General features: G+C 42.7%; 1 protein-coding gene across 1 annotated transcript; it reads right to left on the bottom strand.

Annotated features, from left to right (window-relative positions):
* Window positions 1-12,596: 12,596 nt before the first annotated feature.
* On the bottom strand, window positions 12,597-17,314 carry LOC311630301 (spermatogenesis-associated protein 31D1-like; the record flags this gene model as incomplete). Its single annotated transcript, XM_084899161.1, has 3 exons — window positions 12,597-16,125; window positions 17,005-17,050; window positions 17,308-17,314. 3 exons carry the CDS (start codon window positions 17,312-17,314, stop codon window positions 12,597-12,599), a joined length of 3,582 nt encoding a protein of 1,193 aa, XP_084755287.1.
* Between the last annotated feature and the right edge of the window lie 221 nt (window positions 17,315-17,535).

Genomic DNA, 17,535 nt, shown 5'->3' with positions numbered 1-17,535 from the left:
TTAGTATAAGAAACTGACTCATGCAATTGTGGAGCCTGAGAAGTGCCCTCTACAAGCTGGAAACTCACTGGGTGGTGTAATTCAGTTGGAGTCAGGAGGCCTTAGAACAAGGATTGCCAGTAGTGTAATCCCAGTTCAAGGGTAGGAAAGCCGATATCCCAACCAAATCAGACAGGCAGGAAGGAGAAGAGGTGAATTTCTCTGACCTCCACCTTTCCTTTTTGTCAGGCACTCAACAGATTGGAGGGCATCCACATTGGGGAAGGCTATCTACTTTTTGGAGTCCATCAGTTCAAATGATAATCGCATCTGGAAACATTCTCACAGACATACCCAGAAATAATATTTAATCTGGGCACCCGATGGCAGAATCAAGTTGACATGTAAATTAACCATCACATTAATGAGTGTCAGCCTATGACAATAATGCATGTGGGATGCATGACTTTCTTCCTCAGGGCTGTATTTCCAAACAAAGGAGCTCTTCCCTTCTGTAGTCCATGCTCTTTAAATCTATGAATCTTTGGTGGTACTTCTGATGGGAATGAGTTATATGCACAGTTACCTCACTGTTTACTTGCCTGTCCTTCAGCATTGAGTTGCCCTTGAATGGAATTCTGGACCACCTCGACCACACAGTGTTATACGCTCCTAAGGAAAGTTCTCCCAGTTCCAGCCAATACTGGTTCAACCTGAGCACTGGCTTCTTGCTATGCACCTCTTACACTTTCTCCCTGACAGGTGGACCCCACTCTACACTCCTGTGTGGCTGGCTTGGCTCTGTCTGCTAGTCATCACCCAAACAGTATGCACCTCTGTCTTAACAAAACATGAATTTTACTTGCTGGCTGGAATTTGGTGGCATATGGGTGAAAGGTAAGAGAACCATTGTTCTAAGTCTCTCTGTGTTGTTGAACATCTGATGGTCAGCAATAAAACAGACCAGGTCATCCTTTAATCTAGAGGGCTCAAGTCTGCTGGGAACCTTTAGTTGATGCTTCTGAAGCTCTGTGTGCTTTGAAAGAAGTCAGGTGTCTCTATGTACAAGGCATGATATTCAGAAACTTTGCTAAAAATCAACAAGGGCTGGCAGAGGCAGGGCAGCGTGTCTTCTCAGTATGGGCAACCTCATAAAACAGCCTATGACAATAAAGTCAGCAGTCAGTAATAAGCATCTTGGAGATGACACAACATGTGCAAACATTTTCCTGACTCTGCCTCCCAGATTCAGCTTTGCTCTTGAACTTCATCTTTTAGGCATCCTGAAAGGGTCCTGGGCTCTGCCTGGATCACACAGACATGTGCATACAGCACATAAGCAAAGCCCTGCACAGCTCCAGGGTGGAGGGAGCAGTGATGTCGATGTGAATGGAGCCCGGCTCGCTAATTGTTGCTAGCTGCCTCTTATCACACATCTCAGCCTTTCTTTCCTGTGCAAACCTGAGTCTGTGTAGTTTGCTTCAACACATCATGGGTTCAGTTGAGACGTTTTCAGGGAGAAGGACTCCTGTGATTTTTCATTCCACATCTCCCACTTCCTCCCAACCGTTGGCAGCACTCTTCTTCTCCCCCGCTCGCAAAGAATGCTGACCTCCACTTTTACAGAGAGCACAGTGGGGTTCAGCAAGTCTCCCAGCAGCTTTGATTTTAATTCAAGTGATGTGAGCATCGAGGACTTCTCAAGAGGATATATTGCAAACTTCAAATTGCTATTGCCTTTCTGGGACATTAAAGAAAGTTTCTCGTGCCCCTAGGCTTCCCGAAGGACACTTCCAAACACCAAATTTGCTTTGACTTCAAGGAAGATGACATGTATGGTAAGGAGCAGCGAGGAATAAAGATGTAGCAGGGTTGAAAAATTCACTCACACTCCAATCAGATGTGCAATATCAAATAGTTTCTGTCCTTCCCAAAGCTGGTGTGATCTTCTTTTGACACCCCCTACTCGCCAATTAACAATATCTGAGTCTCTTCCAATTTAAATGTCCTCATTTAAATTAAATATTTTATTTATTAGGAATTCAGTTTCTTTCTGGGGCTGATTTAAAATTTCCCTATCAGACATCTTGTCCTCTGTAGGTAAAAGCGCATTCTCCATCCCAAGGTGGTTTCAGAGGGATTAAAGAGGCTTCCGTGTTATTTCGTAGGAGAGGGGAAAAAAGGGGGGAGGCTATGTGGGATCCTGCTATGGCCCCTTTATCCTGTTCATGGTTTTCATCTTCCCACCTTCACATCCCTGTACCTTGGAATCCCATACATGTCATTGCAAGAGCCCTGCAGACCTAGAGAGCTGCCTTAGACCTCCAAGCCGGGTACCATTAGCTTCCACTGCTGTCCCCGTGCCTTACATTTCTTTGAAAGTGACCATACAAGTGACTTCTTGAGGCTTTGTAGCCTCCCCAGAGAATCCCTATGGAAGTGTGACAAGAAGTGAGTCTCTACTCTCCTGATGTTGTCAGCCTTCCCTTCAGTCTATCTATGATGCCCCCCTGTTCCAGGACTTAGGACCTCAGAGGAAGGTTCAGGACCCACCTGCCTTCCCTTGTCCACCTGCCCCTTTGCCTTCTTCGTCCAGCCCCTTAGGCGAAAGCAGCCAGCTTTCCACTCCTCTGAGTGCCATCCCGATGGCATAGAGTAAATCTCTAGGATCTATTCCACCTGGTATGGCTCTTGATACACTAATGGAGCTAAAGGAATTTAGAAAATCCCTTTCCTTCTCAACAATGCCAGGCTTTGAAGACGATTTTCCTGCTTAAGAGGTCAAGAAAGTCAGCTTTGAGATTCAAACTGATCAATGGTCTCTTTGTTCTAGGCAGTATCCCAGGGGCCAGAAGCCTCATGCCTCCGCCTTGGAGGTGGAAGACTGCAGAGGAAGGTGATTTAAGAGGAAACCAAAAAAGTTAGAAGTGTAATATTTGCAAAATATCATCCCTGTTACAGAAATATGATTCTGAGATTCCAAGAAGCACAGTTAAACACTCCCTTTTAGGAAATGTCCATTTATATGATTTTCCTGTTTGAAGCATCCATAATTTTCAACTTCCTTCCTAAAACACTTTCCCCAGAGTCCTATGTACTTTGAAAGACTGTCTTTGAAGAATTTTATTCCACGTTCTTTCTCTATATTTCTGGTTAAGAAACAACACTGAAGTGATAATAAATGTTACCTCTACCAGTTGCTCTTTCTCTACTACCCCAGAGTCTTCCCTCACTCAGTACTCCCTTCCCTTTCTCGGAAACTACTAAGTCACAAGGGCTTTCTACAGAACAGAATTATATACAATCCTTGTGACTGGAAGTAGGATGGTTTTATAGTAACATGCTGGGTGGTTGCTGTGGTAATTTCTAAGAAATAATTGGCAACTTGGTTATCATTAGAGGCATAAACTTGAGTTCCTTTATGTTGTCTCCACAGCAATGACCATGACCCCAAATAAAATGAACATGGCCCAGAGAGGAGTAAGTTTTTCTCATGTTTGTCAAAGCATGTCAGTGTTCTCCCACGAAGTGTGGGTACAAGTCTCCTAATGCAATTAAGCAGCACCTTCTTTTACCATGACAATGCACTTAGAAATGTCAGTCTGGCTTGTGGTCACCAGGCTGGGAAGAACTGTGTTATGGAACTTGAAACCTGTCCTGATTATATATGTTTTGCAACAAAACCCCAAAGTTCACATGAACTTTTCAACTGGTGAGTATGGCTTGGGGGTTCATCGTGGATTCACTTGGATTTTTGGACAGAAGATTTTGATTCGATGTGCTTAGTAAGGTGCTTGTCATTTCTCTCCAACCTTCTGGGAAGCACTCTCATCCCTATTGACTTCTCCACAAGCCTCTACGAATCGGATGGACTCTTCATGAGAGGCTTGAAGTAGAGAGCAGCTGGTCTCTGCTGATCAACAAGCCAACAGCCCTGCTAATTGGTTCCTCCATGACTGATTCAATCTGGAGGCAATGACAGTTTTACCTGTCATTGGGCATGTGTGTGTGATAAAAGTCACAGTTCCTTCTATGAGTATAGATATATAACAGTTACTCAGCATGTTTATTTAATCCCCATAGTTACCTAGTAAGAGAGTAATGGTGGTCAATACAGTCCTTCAAACCAATGTACATGCAGTAGTTTTGGAAATGGACTTGTCTTGGGGATGTGATACAGTGTAGCAGCTAATGATGCCAGATTTAGAACATTCCTTCTTAGGCCATTTACATTTGTGGGGTCCAAAATAATGAAAACATTATTCATTTTGACCCTTGTTCAAAAAGCAGGGGGAAAATGTCACAAAAAAATGGTTCAGTGGTTGAGCATCGATCTATGAACCAGGAGGTCATGGTTCAATTCCCAGTCTAGGCCCAGGCCTGGGTTGTGGGCTCAGTCCCCAGGGTGGGGCATGCAGGCGGTAGCCAATTGGTGATTCTCTGTCATCATTTATATTTCTGTCTCTCTCCCTCTCCCTTCCTCTCTGAAATCAATAAAAATATATTTTTAAAGATACTAAAATATAAAGCTTTTTCTTTCCTCTATGGTTTCTCTTTTGACTCATCATGTGTGTGTTTTTTTAATTTCCTACTTAATTTTTTATTTAATGTTATTCTACATAAGAAGAAATTAAAATATTAAATTATTAGCATACCTTTTACCATTCAACTTTATGTTGTGGAATGCCAGTTTTAAATGCAACCATAAGAGCACTCATGCAATTAATCAAGTACTTAACTCCAAAATTCATATTTTGTGCCTCATACATGTATTTATTATTACTAGAATAGTGAAGACATTGCACAAAACTAACTCATCTGTTTTATTTCACTTCCTGATATGAACACATTCTACCAATGCTCCCTACCTTTGGCTAACTGCTGAGTAAGGAAGGAGTAAAAAGAAATACTAATTTTATCTAAGTAATATTATACAACACTTCATCCAATAATGCAATACACATTCTTATTAAGCTCACATGAAACATTCACCAAGAGAGATCATATTCTGGTTAGAAGACACACATTAACAAATACAAAAGAATAGAAATCAAACAAAGTATGTTTTCAGACCATAATAGAATTGAAAAATAAATTATAGATAGCTGGCATGTTCTAAAATGTTTGTAAATTAAACAATACACTATTCACATATGGGTCCAGGAAGTTGTCTCAAATTAAAAAAAAAAAAAAGAATTTTAAACTAAATAAAAATTAAAATGCAACTTAAAGTTTGTAAGATTCAGCAAAAGCAGTACTTAGAGGGCAATTGATAGCATTGAAGGGATCTATGTATAAAGAAAGATTTACTATCTCTCAGGGACTCTGGTTCACTTATTTAATTGATATCCCTGTTTCCAAAGTAATTGGAAACATGGATTCCTTTCTAGGTAGCACAGTGACAGAAGGAGAAGCCCCACCTCACAACAAGGCTAGGAAAACCTAGAAATTTGAGCTGCGATTCAGCCATGGTACAATAAAGCACCTCAGTCAAAACCTTCTTTGTGGTTTTTGCATCTTCAAAAGTGCATTGGTACCTTAGGCAGCTGGACATTGAGAGCACTGTCTAAAGCAGATTTTCAGGCCCATATCACAGAGCTGTAACAGAAACCTCAAAAGTTCTTGAGGGTGGGTTAGGGGACAACTCAGGGACAGTGGACTCACAACCCATTTCCCCACCATCTAGCCCAGCAGATCTGTCCATCCCTATAGGTAGGGCTCTTTATATTTCTCCAACATAACTTCGAACTTCACCCATTCAACACACCACGTATTTTAACTTAGTGAAATTTTCTATTTATTCCACCTCTTACCCAGAGCCCCTTTACTGTGCGTGGTGACCTCCTTTTGGACTCCAATTACTCTTTGAAAGCCTGCTGTACTCTGTCCTCAACTGCAGCTTCCCCTTGAACATAACGTGTTCTTACTTGCATGAAACCAGAGATACACTTACTTGTAGGAAACCAGAAATATACTTAGCAGCAGCTCCCACCTCTATATCTCCCCCAAAGAATCCACATTTACCGAAAAGCATAAGAGAGCAGAGCAGCCTGTACCAATGAACAGAAAGTGTGACAGAGGGACGAGGGCATGGCACACTCATGCACCAATGGCAAACATGTCTAAATTCTTGAGTAATTATTTTTCTGGCAGATCCCATTTAGGCTATTCACCCCCTATTAGCCTATTTAGCTCCGATATTCTCAAACCTCGTCCTCTTCACACAGTGTCTATCCCTGCTGTTGTTCCCTTTTTTCTTTGTCAAATTCCTTCTCTCCTCACATTTTTAAATTCTTTATTTTACACAGCGATTGTGCTAGCCCACAACACACAGGACAAACTTATCTTGATTAGGAAGTGGGCTTCTCAAGTGCACGACTGTGATTATATATAGCAATACATTTCTTAGTTTTTAAATCACACTGATGGTTACTTCTTCTATGAAAAGCTAATGGTTTTACTTTTTAATTTTTCACCAACATTCCTAAGTAATTATCCTTTGATGATTTTGTATATGTATTCATTTCCTCTCCCCATGCCAGCTAAATCCTTGAATAGTTACAACCACTACAGCTTCCCTGTTTAGCTTATAAACTGCTGAAATGAAGCCATGTCATTTCCTTACCTTTCTTGCCTGCATTCCCTCCCTGTGGCTGAGGAATCAGGCTTGGCCTCCGTCCTCCACCTTTTCCCTCCCACTGAGGATGTTCACCAGCAATGACAGCTCCATTCTGTGTGTGTCTTCTCCTGCATCCACAGCCTCACCATTGTCTCCATCCAAAAGCAAGGTGCACCCTTAGCCCTACCTCCCCCGCATTCTTCCTTGTCTGCTGGAGGTGTCTCTTCAGAAAAACCCCTCCACTTACCTTTGTACTTCTGGAATCACGTTCTTATAGCAAGACTGTCCCTGAAGGTCCTTAAGGTCGCTAGATCTCAGAGCTGTAAAAACATCCTTTAGAGATCTGCACAAGATAAGCTACATCCAAATTTTTTCTAGGTGAGAAGACATTATGAAAATGGCAAGTGGAATATGTTCTTTAAAATAGCCTTGCCATCAAAAGGAAAGGCTGAGAACCTGAGACAGATTCCAGGAGAATAAAGACACATGACAACTCAATGCAGTATGTGCTTCTAGACTGAATCCTGTAATGGAGGTTTTTAAAAAAGCCACAAAGGGACTACTCAATACATTGACAAAAATAGACTATGAATGGGACATTAATTAGAAATTTTATGCCAATTGTTAAATTATTGACGGGGATAACTGTATTGTATGTAAGAGAATCTTTTAAAGAAATATACAATATTGAAAGAGAACATGCACAATACAGGAACTCAAGAATATAGGAATGCATGCATATTTTCCATATGTGTGTTTGTTCATATGTAGGGAGAAAGGGGAGGGAAGGAAGGAGACAGAAACAGAGACATATCAGAGAGGAGAAAAGTCACAAATACGCCAAAATGTTAGTGGGTAAATCCGGATAAAGGGATTATGGTTTTACCATGCATGCAACTCTTCAAAACATATAATTTTCAAATAAGTACATTTTTTAAATGGACCATTTATTGTTTTCCTGAATTTTACCTGACCTTTGAGATTTCTAGCTTTGATTTTTGTAGCTACCACCATCACCACCATACCCAGACCCCAGAAGTGTGCAATGCCAACCTTAAAACAGTGATCTGATTCTGTCCCAGGCAAGAAACCTGACACCCATTGCACGTATGAAGCACACTAACTTCTCAAAAGGATTTTACAAATTACTGGAGAACTTGCAACCCATCTCCCCATGATCCAGCCCAGCAGATCTGACCATCCCTACAGGGCCCTTTAGATTTCTCGAACATAACTTCCAACTTCACCCATTCACCATATCATATATTTTCACTTAGTGAAATTACCCCCACCAAAGAATAAAAATTTTTAAAAAATTATACATAGCCAAAACAGGTTTGGCTCAGTGGAGAGAGCTTCGGCTTGCGAACTGAAAGGTCCCAGGTTCGATTCCGGTCAAGGGCATGTACCTTGGTTGTGGGTACATCCCCAGTCGGGGGTGTGCAAGAGGCAGCTGATCGATGATTCTTTCTCATTGATGTTTCTAACTCTCTATCCCTCTCTAAAAAATCAATAAAATATATATTTTTTAAAATTATACATAATATAAAACAATAGCAGAACAAAAATTCAAGATGTTTACCAGGTGGAACCCCTCATTTCTTGTCTGGTGCCATCAGGTCATTCGTCTCCTGGGGTTTTGTACTGTGATGGGTCTGCCAGAACTTTCCCTGCTCTGCTACTCACTTACCGCTCCTCACCTGGACTCCCATCTCCCGGAAATGTGTTGACATCTTTTGTCTTCTCCTTTGCCCTATTTGTTCTTCGAAAGTACTTACTTTTTAAAAATATTTTACTTGTTGAACTTTAAATATAGCTCACATACCATACTCATTAAAGTGTATAATTTTATGATTTTAATATATTCACAGATATGTGCATCCCTAGTGAATTTTTAAACATTTTCATGACTTCAAAAAGAAACCTTATCATCTCTAGTTATCATCTTTCTCCTTCCCTTTCTTCCCCCACCTCCATCCCTAAGCAACCACTGATGTATTTTCTATTTCTCTAGTTCTCTCTGTTTGGGACATTACATATGAATAGGATGACATGTGATCATTTGTGACTGGCTTTATTCACTTAGCATAATGCTTTCAGAGTTCATCCATGTTATAGCATGTATTATTTTATTGCCAAAATATATTACATTGCATGGATATACCACATTTTATTTACCATTCATTAGTTGATGGACATTTGGGCTGTTTCCACCTTTTGAGTATTATGAATACTGAATACTACTGCTGTGAGCATTTGTTTACAAGTTTAGTGTGGACATGTGTTTTCATTTCGCATGAGTGTATACTTAGAGGTGGAGTTGCTGGGTCATATGGAAACTCTCTGTTTGACATTTTGAGGAAGGGCCAGACTATTTGTCAAAGTGGCTGCACCATTTTTCATTCCTGCCGGCTGTGTGTGAGGGTTCCACCTTCTCCACATTCTCAGCGAGACTTACCTGACTTTGTGATTCTAGCCTTTGTGTGTGTGTGTGTGTGTGTATGTTGCTATCTCCTAGTGCTTGTGATTTGCATTTTTTTTTTCTGGTGGCTAGTGATATTGAGCATTTTTTCACCTAATGTTTTACTTTTAATGGCATTTTAGAAAAAAAGATAAACAAATGTGTCTGATCTGTGTTTAAGTCATTTTCATGCATAACAGGAAAAATTCTTCTAAATATTTGAAAATATATAGCAATGCCAATTCTTTAGTTTTCTACTTTTATACATTTAGCATGTTAGTATAGTTATTGTGTGATTAAGGAATAGCAATACTGTGCACTGGATTTACTCTGTAAGATTACTTCTTGTATGGAGTTGAGAGAAGAATTCACTCAACTGACTCCTCAGTGCTGACTAAAAGGCAGATCAGAACTGATTGCCAAAGCCTCTAAAGCTCCATGCTGTTTACATCTGTGGTGCATAAGTGCGTTGTTCCACACATGATGAATATCGAAGAAAAAGGGGAACTTGGACATGGGCACATAGCATATGTCTGAGAGATGGATGACAAGATGTTTCAATGGGCTTTTTCACTTTATTGTCAAAATAGGATGTATTACTCATGCCAAATGATAATTGTGAAAGTTGGGTGGGGTACATGGAAATATATAATGTTCTATCTGCACTTATGCATGTGTAAAAATTTGTTGTTAAGAAACTTAAAAAAATAAAAGACATTGGGTACCTCATAAGGAGCAGGAGGGAGGCAAAGAACACCTGGCAAGGGGGCATCAGTCCATCAAGATGGGAATTTAGCTCTCTCACAATAAGGGAGTGTCATTCCATTGAGGTTGGGAAGAAAACCTCTTTCCATAGAAAACAAGAAGGAAAAAGGAAAGGAGGATGTGAAAGTTTTTTGTTTTGTTTTGTTTTGTTTTGTTTTGTTTTGTTGAAAAGTCCCCATCTCATGGCTTCTTGCTCCTTGTGTCCAGCACATCTGTCGAGCAAGTGGAGATGGCCTCAGTTTGAGAAAAGTGATTTGCCATGGATTTGAGCAGCTTTGGGGAGAAAATGGACAAAGGAAACATGGAATTAAGCTCCATTTGTTTTGTTCACGTTAGTAAGCATGAGAGCATTGTTTGTGGAATGAAGGAATGATTTGCAGGTAGTTCTTTGGAACCAGTAGAATCAATTGTGAGATCTAATCCAGTAGTGATCAGTTACTTATAGGAAGACATTTCTGGAAAAACACAGAGTTGAAATTTCGCCAGACAGGAAGGATTCAAGGGGACTTGTAGTGGAGCTTTTTAAATATTAGTCACTAGATAGACCATCTAGTCTACCTTAGTGAGGGAGGAAGCCAAGAGCTTTGGGGGTTGACAGGAAATGAGTAGAAAAATGAACGACCTGGAATTGAAAAATTAACAATGGGCATCTATACTGGAAGGATAGGGGATGAGGCCAAAGGGTAAAAGGTCAGACTATATCATTCCAGAGGCAGAGGCGTTCCTGGTAATAAGGTCTGCAGTGTGGCAGTGACTGCACTGGAGTGGAAGTAAAGGACCCTAAGATGAGATGGTGTAGGAACTGGGAGGCTGTGTTATTGGCTGTTTGTCCATGTGGATGTTAGAGCCTTCTGCTGCCTGCTCTCCTCTTCATGTTCCCTGTCTTGGGCTCCATTCCACCTTTAGTTCCTCTTTGGTCTGCATTTTTCTGTGATCCCTAGCTACAGACACTGTTAAGGCCAATATACAAGTGTGGTAGTGAGAGGGGCTCTGTATTTTGTTATTGTTTTGCTTTTTCTCTTTACACTCAGGATTGGCCTTACTGGGAAAGCTACCTGAAGTGCTCATGAGAATGCTCATTCCATTTTTGTGTTTCAGTCTGTATAGTTCTAGAAAGGGTGGATATGTATGTGGATTTGCCTTCCCCCATCCCACCCCCACCCCAAAAAAACATTTCATGGAAGTCCATGGTGAGTCCTCAGCTATCTATAAACCTGTGTCTAGAACGCATCTCTGGTTCATGAGCTGAAGGTGTTCTGAGGAGATTATAGCTCTACTAACACCAGGCCTTTTTGGTACGAGGCATCAGTGTGCCATGGGGTGCTCTGACCAGCCTTGGCAGGCGGAGTTTAGGTCACTTTTAGGAAGCTGGGAGCAAGAGAGTTCCCAATGAGGGGCTGATGAGGCATAAATCTTTGTTTCACCAGCAATGTTATTCTTTTTCCTCTTCATTTGTTCATACTTTCTCACTCACTCGAAGGTATCTTTTCCTTACTTTCAGCTTTATTTTACTTGGGAGGTAAGTGGTTAACATTGCTAACACTGATAGATGAGTGGTGCTTTTGCTCAGCAAAAAGTAAATATGAAATAAAAATAAAAATAATCAATTCCTCAGCCTGAAGAAATACCCAGAGGTGGGAACCCCATCCCCAAGGTGACTTTCAGTAGGCATACTTCAGCATCAAGGTTCAAGTATGCTTTTCCAACATGTTAACATGACCCATAGAAAGATTTTTGAGCAGTCTATGCTTTTCCTAGTCCCTACCCCAACACAGCAATATCCCCCCAAACACTCCCATTTGGGGTTCACCCACCTGTGGGATCATCTGATCACTGATTCTAAATAATGATTGAGCCACTGTCTCTTTTTTACTGATATTTTCTGAAAAAAATATACCCACTCTGGCCTGTTTTTCTCAGTGGTGAGAGCATTGGCCTATGGACTGAAGGGTCTTGGGTTTGATTCCTGGTATGTACCTTGGTTGCAGGGTCCCCAGTCCTGGTAGGGGCACACACAGGAGGCAACCAATCAATGTGTTTCTCTCACATCAATGTTTCTCTCTCTTACTTTCTCCACCTTTCCACCCTCACTTCCAGTCTCTTCAGAAATTAATGGAGAAATATCCTCAGGTCTCATATATATATAATATGTCCTTGATGATCTTGAGATGTGAAGGCCTGTGTTCCCTACTGCCTTAAATGACATAATGTATTCCCTGAAGGGGAAGGTGTGGGCTGCTATCCATGTTCCTTAAGGCTAAGCTACGGTGGGAGACAGAGCCCATCTCCTCAAACCTCATCAGGGAGGAAGTGGGCTTTGGGAGAGGGCACATGATATATATTTCTCATCTGCCCTCTAGCTCTAGGTAATGGTCACTTTTTTGTGTGTGTGTGTTTTTAATATGTATTTTTATTTATTTCAGAGAGGAAATGAGAGAGACATAGAAACATCTCTGATGAGAGAGACTCATTAATCAGCTTCTTCCTGCATACCCTCCCACTGGGGATTGAGCCTACAACCTGAGCATGTGCCCTTGATCAAACCTGGAACCCTTCAGTTCACAGGCTGACGCTCTATCCACTGAGCCAAACCAGCGAGGGCACTTTTGGAAGCCAAAGGAAGCCATCAGTAGGAGCTGAACTTCTTTCTTTCCCTAAGCACAAGCCCTGAGAAACCCTAAACCCATTCCCCCAACACAGGACACAGAGAAGACATCACTATTATTTTAGAGTCATTTATTAGGCAAGCCCATATTCCTCTCTAGGGAGGGATTATTTGGGGGCGAGAAATGGTTCCCGCTGGAAATTTTGGAGAAGCATTGTGTGTCTAAATCGAGGAGACTGATGTCTGCAAGCAGTGCCTCCAGCAGTGGTGGGAACAGCTGGAGGCCCCTTGGCCGCTTGAAGCCTACAGGTGGGGCTTGGAGGAGGCACAGTCTCCTTGAGGGGCACAGATTGGGGGTCCTTCTGATGTGGCTTTAATGCCACATTTTGGGGGTGTTTGTCCTCGTTTATGGTATCTCTAGAACCCTTGCCAGCCAAGATAACTGTGTGGCTGCTGGACATGGCATTTATAATTGCGGGAGTTCTGCGGTGAGAAGGATGCCCCTGGCCTGGCTCTGCCTGGGCCTGCACTGCTTCCTTCTGCACAGGCTTCCCAGGCTGTGGTGCCGAGGGAAGGGACTCTTGAGGGCAGTTGGTAGCTCCTGCCTGCTGATGCCCCAGTTTCTCTCTTGAGGACTTCCCAATGTCTGATATGACATGCGCTGCCCCTGTAAAGGCAGCTGTGCTTTTCTCTGGGCCTCTGCTCTGTGCAGATGATAGGGGGATGCCTTTTTCCTGGGGGGATTCTGACATTTTCCATTTTATTCCTGGCTGAAGCCGTTGAAAAAAGTTCTTCATTTTACCAAGGAAATTGCTATCTGCCTTGCCCACAAATGAGGAGGTAGAGAGAGGTGGTGGCACCTGTCCCGTTTGTGATATGGTTTGGGGAGACTTGCTCCCAAGTATGTCCTCTAAACCTTTATCCTGAGAGGGAAATGTCTTCCCTCCAGGTTGGGAAAGTCTCATTCTTGTATCTCCTCCACCATGCTCTACTGATTTGGAGCCTGTAGGCTTTGGAGGAGAGTGCATGGTATCTTTCTTTACATCTGCTGGTAAATTCTGGCAGGTTCTTAATTCATGCCTGTGAAGCCAAGGTTCCTGTTGCTTCTCTATACTGACTGCACTGTCCTTTGAATGGACATGCAGCCCCTGGAGCACTCCTGCATCAGCAATGGAGACATCCTGAGCAGGAGATGGGGAGGATTTGTATGTCCAGCTGTCTGAGTCACTGGAATTGTCCCAGGGTTGGCCGTGGGCCTGCTTATACTTTTTCTTTAACTTCACCATTAACTCAGCCATTACTTGCGTTTTAAGTTCTGATAAGTTAGGAGCTTGAACTGAAAATTTAGATGGTGGGTTTCCAATGGTCACAGTAGTTTCTGGGTTTATTCTTTGGGAGATTCCTGGCTTACTGGTTGTCAAAACGTCACTCCTTTTCAGTTGCAGAGCATTGAGCTCCTCAGGCCTGACTATCTCCCTGGACACGCTAGATATGAAAGCAGGTTTTGATTTCTCCCTGTTTCCGCCCATGTCATTAGAATTCATCGGTGGGTGGGCATTCTTTGTCTCCTGTCCGGTCCCTGCTATCCTTGCAGGCATCTTTGGGGGTTGAATGTTGGATATCAAAGAATGACTCTGACTTTTATTGTCACTGATGGTGTTTTTGATAGGTTTGGTTTTCAAAAATTTCTGGATTTCCTCTGAGAGTGTGCGTTGGATATTAGCAGGTGAATGTCCTTTCTTGCTCACCGGTGAGGTGACAGGGAGAGGTAAATTCAGGTCATCAGCTGAACTTTCTGTTCCCGCTTTGTCCCCAATTAGAGAGTCAGAGTTTCCTCTCAGGGGCATGAAGGCCCCCGATTTAGTGTTTACCTTGGAAATCAGTTTGGTTGAAGAAGGAAAGGTGGTATTAATCAAAGAAAAAGATGCAGTATCTTTTGATTGGAAGCGTTCTTTGGATTCAAGGACTTTGGTGGGAAGGCTTGACATCCTCATCTGAACCTTGGGAATGTGGGGTTTCTGCATCTGCTGTGTGCCACACTCAAGCAAGGGACGCTTTTGGGATGTGTCCCGGCGGTAGTGCCCACCCACCGATGATGGCACACTGATTTGCTCTCCTATGGTGTGGGATTTTACAGGATTCTGCTTGATAGAGGGCTGTGAACTGTGCACAGTCCCAGGAAACTGACCCTCACTGATTTTCTCAAATGTTTTTTTCAAATGTATTTTCCAGAGATTTTCCAGTTGTCTCTGAGTTTTACTCTGCTCAGAAAACATTGAGTTTTCTCTTGACAGGCTCATCACCTCAGAGCCACTTCCCACATTCTTATCTGAATCACTCAACAGGTAAACTTTGGGATCATTCTCTTGACTGTGTACCTTATCCTTCCCTTCATACTCCTCTAGTTGAGACTTCTCTGAGATCCTCCCATAGGGGCTTCCTGGTTTGCTCAATCTATCATTTGGATTTTCTCTACTCTGGTCCTTAATCACAGGGACCCAAGAGAGATCAGAACTGCTCTTTGGCTCAAGTCGTGAGAGAGACCAATGGGTCCTGCAGGGCTGGCCCTTGTGGTATTGAATGAGCCTCACTCTAAGGTGACTCTCAAATTTCTCTCGAAATTCACTCCTAAGAGGAAACTCTACAGGATCAATGGATATTGCAACCTGGGCCTTAGATCTTTGAACCACAGAGGTTAAGCCCCTCAAACTTTCCCGTTCCTTTGGCAACACATTGGATTCCAGATGCTTAGTTTCAGATGAGGTGAGACATTCTGATTCATTCTTGGGTCTGTGGGAAAACACTTCACATACCTTCTTCTGAGTAATGGGACTGGATGGTAGGATTGGGAGTGGGGATTGAAGGTGTGCCTGGGGTTGGATCTGAGTAAGATCTAAGTGCTGGGATTGAGGCAGGGTTTGAGGCAAGGGTTGAGGTTGAACCTCAGGCAAGGATGGAGGCAGGCAATAAGGAGGTCCTGGGGACTTTTGGCCTGTGAAGGTAGTTGAAATGCTATTAAAGAACACTGCACAGTCACCTGAGGCATGAACAGCAGAGGACAAAGACTCACTGTGCAGAGATGGAAGACCCCAAAAAAGCTGGGTAAGTTTTTGCTTTACATGATTATCCCAGGTCTTAGAATGTATGTGCTGCTGGGCTGAGTCATGCTCATCAGGGCTGAGAAATAAGAGGTGTCTAGGATCTATAAATTTGGCTGCAGGGTCTGCCCCAAAAGAGGTTTTTGTAGAATGCAGGGCAAGCAACCCTTGATGGAAATCAGATTGCGACAAGGTCGAAGAGAACAAGTCTTTGCGTTGGGGTGAAGAATGGTGCACTGGCGCTGGAGGCATAGTTTGATTGGGTGGTGAAGATGATAAAAAATCACCCATGGAGGTCATTGAGTTATGGGATAGAACAGAGGGAGGTGGTGGAGAAGGCTGAGGCAGAGGAGTTGTTGTTAGTTCTTCTTCAGAGATTGTTGAGAAGGCAGATGACTGACTGAATGATGGTTCAGGCACTGGAGCTGTCACAGGAGCTGTGAAAGCCACAGGGGCCACAGGGGCTACAGAGGGAGTAGACTTTTCCTGGGCCTCTGAGGACACCATTTGATTAATTTCAGCAGCTGCATTATTACAGAACTCACAGGAGGGGTCTGGACATAAAAGTTGGCGAAAGCGGGTGATATCATAATTCTGGCTGCAGGAGACAGGAGGTAAAAAGATGTAGCCAGGACCAAAACAAGGAAAAGAGGACCTACTGGCCTGGTGAGGGTGGGGCACCTGAAGCCTGCTGCCCTTCACATTGCTCCACATTCATGACTTCACAATGCACTCATCCCAAGCATTCACTCACATTTCCGTTCCTATGGCAACCCCTCCCATGACTAGGGAAGGTTCCACTGAATCCATGGAAATGCATAGCTCATGATAAAGAGAGCTCAGGAAGAAGGGAAAAGACTAGTTACCTTTTTAGGAAAGAAATCAGCTCTCTTTTCTCCTCCTTCTCCTCTGCTTGGCTGTGGTAATATCTCGAACCTGAGAACCAGGAGAGTGAATTACATGTAATGAAGGTAGACACATAGGCATTACAAAGGAATCCCTTTATGGGAGACCATTGGGATATTAGACTCTGAAAGCCCCAAGAATTAGGTCAAATGGTCAATGATGATATTAATAAGGTCCCCATATGTATGTCGCTTCATTTATAAAATAATCGCATTTGATGCTCAAAACCACTCTGTGAAGCAGAGGGGTCAATGGTTACAACAAAGAGGAATCTGATAATCCTGAAGCCAAAGCACTTTCTCAAAGTCAGGAGATAGAACTTCTGACTATTGACACCTATTGCGCAATACCCATGGCCCATGTCCATCACTGCTTCTTACCCAAGGACAGCAGAGCAGGGAATCTGAGCAGTATCTCAGGTTCTGAATCTCCATGAGCCTCTATTATGAGGGCTCTGTCTCCTGACATGTTGTATTTACCAACTAACAGAGATCATGGACCTGGTACCTCATGGAAAGGAGAGAGGAAGGGTCACCCTTGGGGAGCTCAGGTGGAATAGGCAGAACCTTACCTTTCCATGTCCCACCTTTCCTTCTCCTCTTGGCTCTGTTCTGACCCTGAGAACAAAAAGGAAAGAATGGGTCATTGGGACTCATTTCTCTCCTCCTCTTCCTAGAAATCTTAGACATATACTATCTAAGAATAATGTTTCTTTGAGCCACCCAAATACATTTTAACTGATAGAACTTTGTGTTTCTTTTATCATTTTTAAAGCTTTAACATGTTTTTAATTTTTCCTTTTTGAAAATCTCAAAGAAGGACTTTGTTTATGGGGTCCACACTTGGTTTTCTCAGCATATAATCTGAGGCCTACCTTCCATCTTTGTCCCCTCAGATAGGACCCAGTAACTTAATATGCTCAGGCTGCAACCTCTGCTCACTCAGAGGCTCTCAGAGGCTCAGCACTGCTCTGCTTTCAGGTCAACACAAAGGCTTGGTTCCACTAAACTCTCACTCAGGGTTCCTTACCTTTTCTGTATGTTCATTTTTCCGGAAGTTTGGGATTGATGGAATTCCCACAAAGGAAATGAAGAAGAGGAAC

This window comes from Pipistrellus hanaki, assembly GCF_964339955.1.
Source record: "Pipistrellus hanaki genome assembly, chromosome: 11".
Taxonomy (NCBI): Eukaryota; Metazoa; Chordata; class Mammalia; order Chiroptera; family Vespertilionidae; genus Pipistrellus; species Pipistrellus hanaki.
The sequence above is the reverse complement of the archived record's forward strand: the minus strand, read 5'-3'. Positions and strand labels throughout refer to the sequence as shown.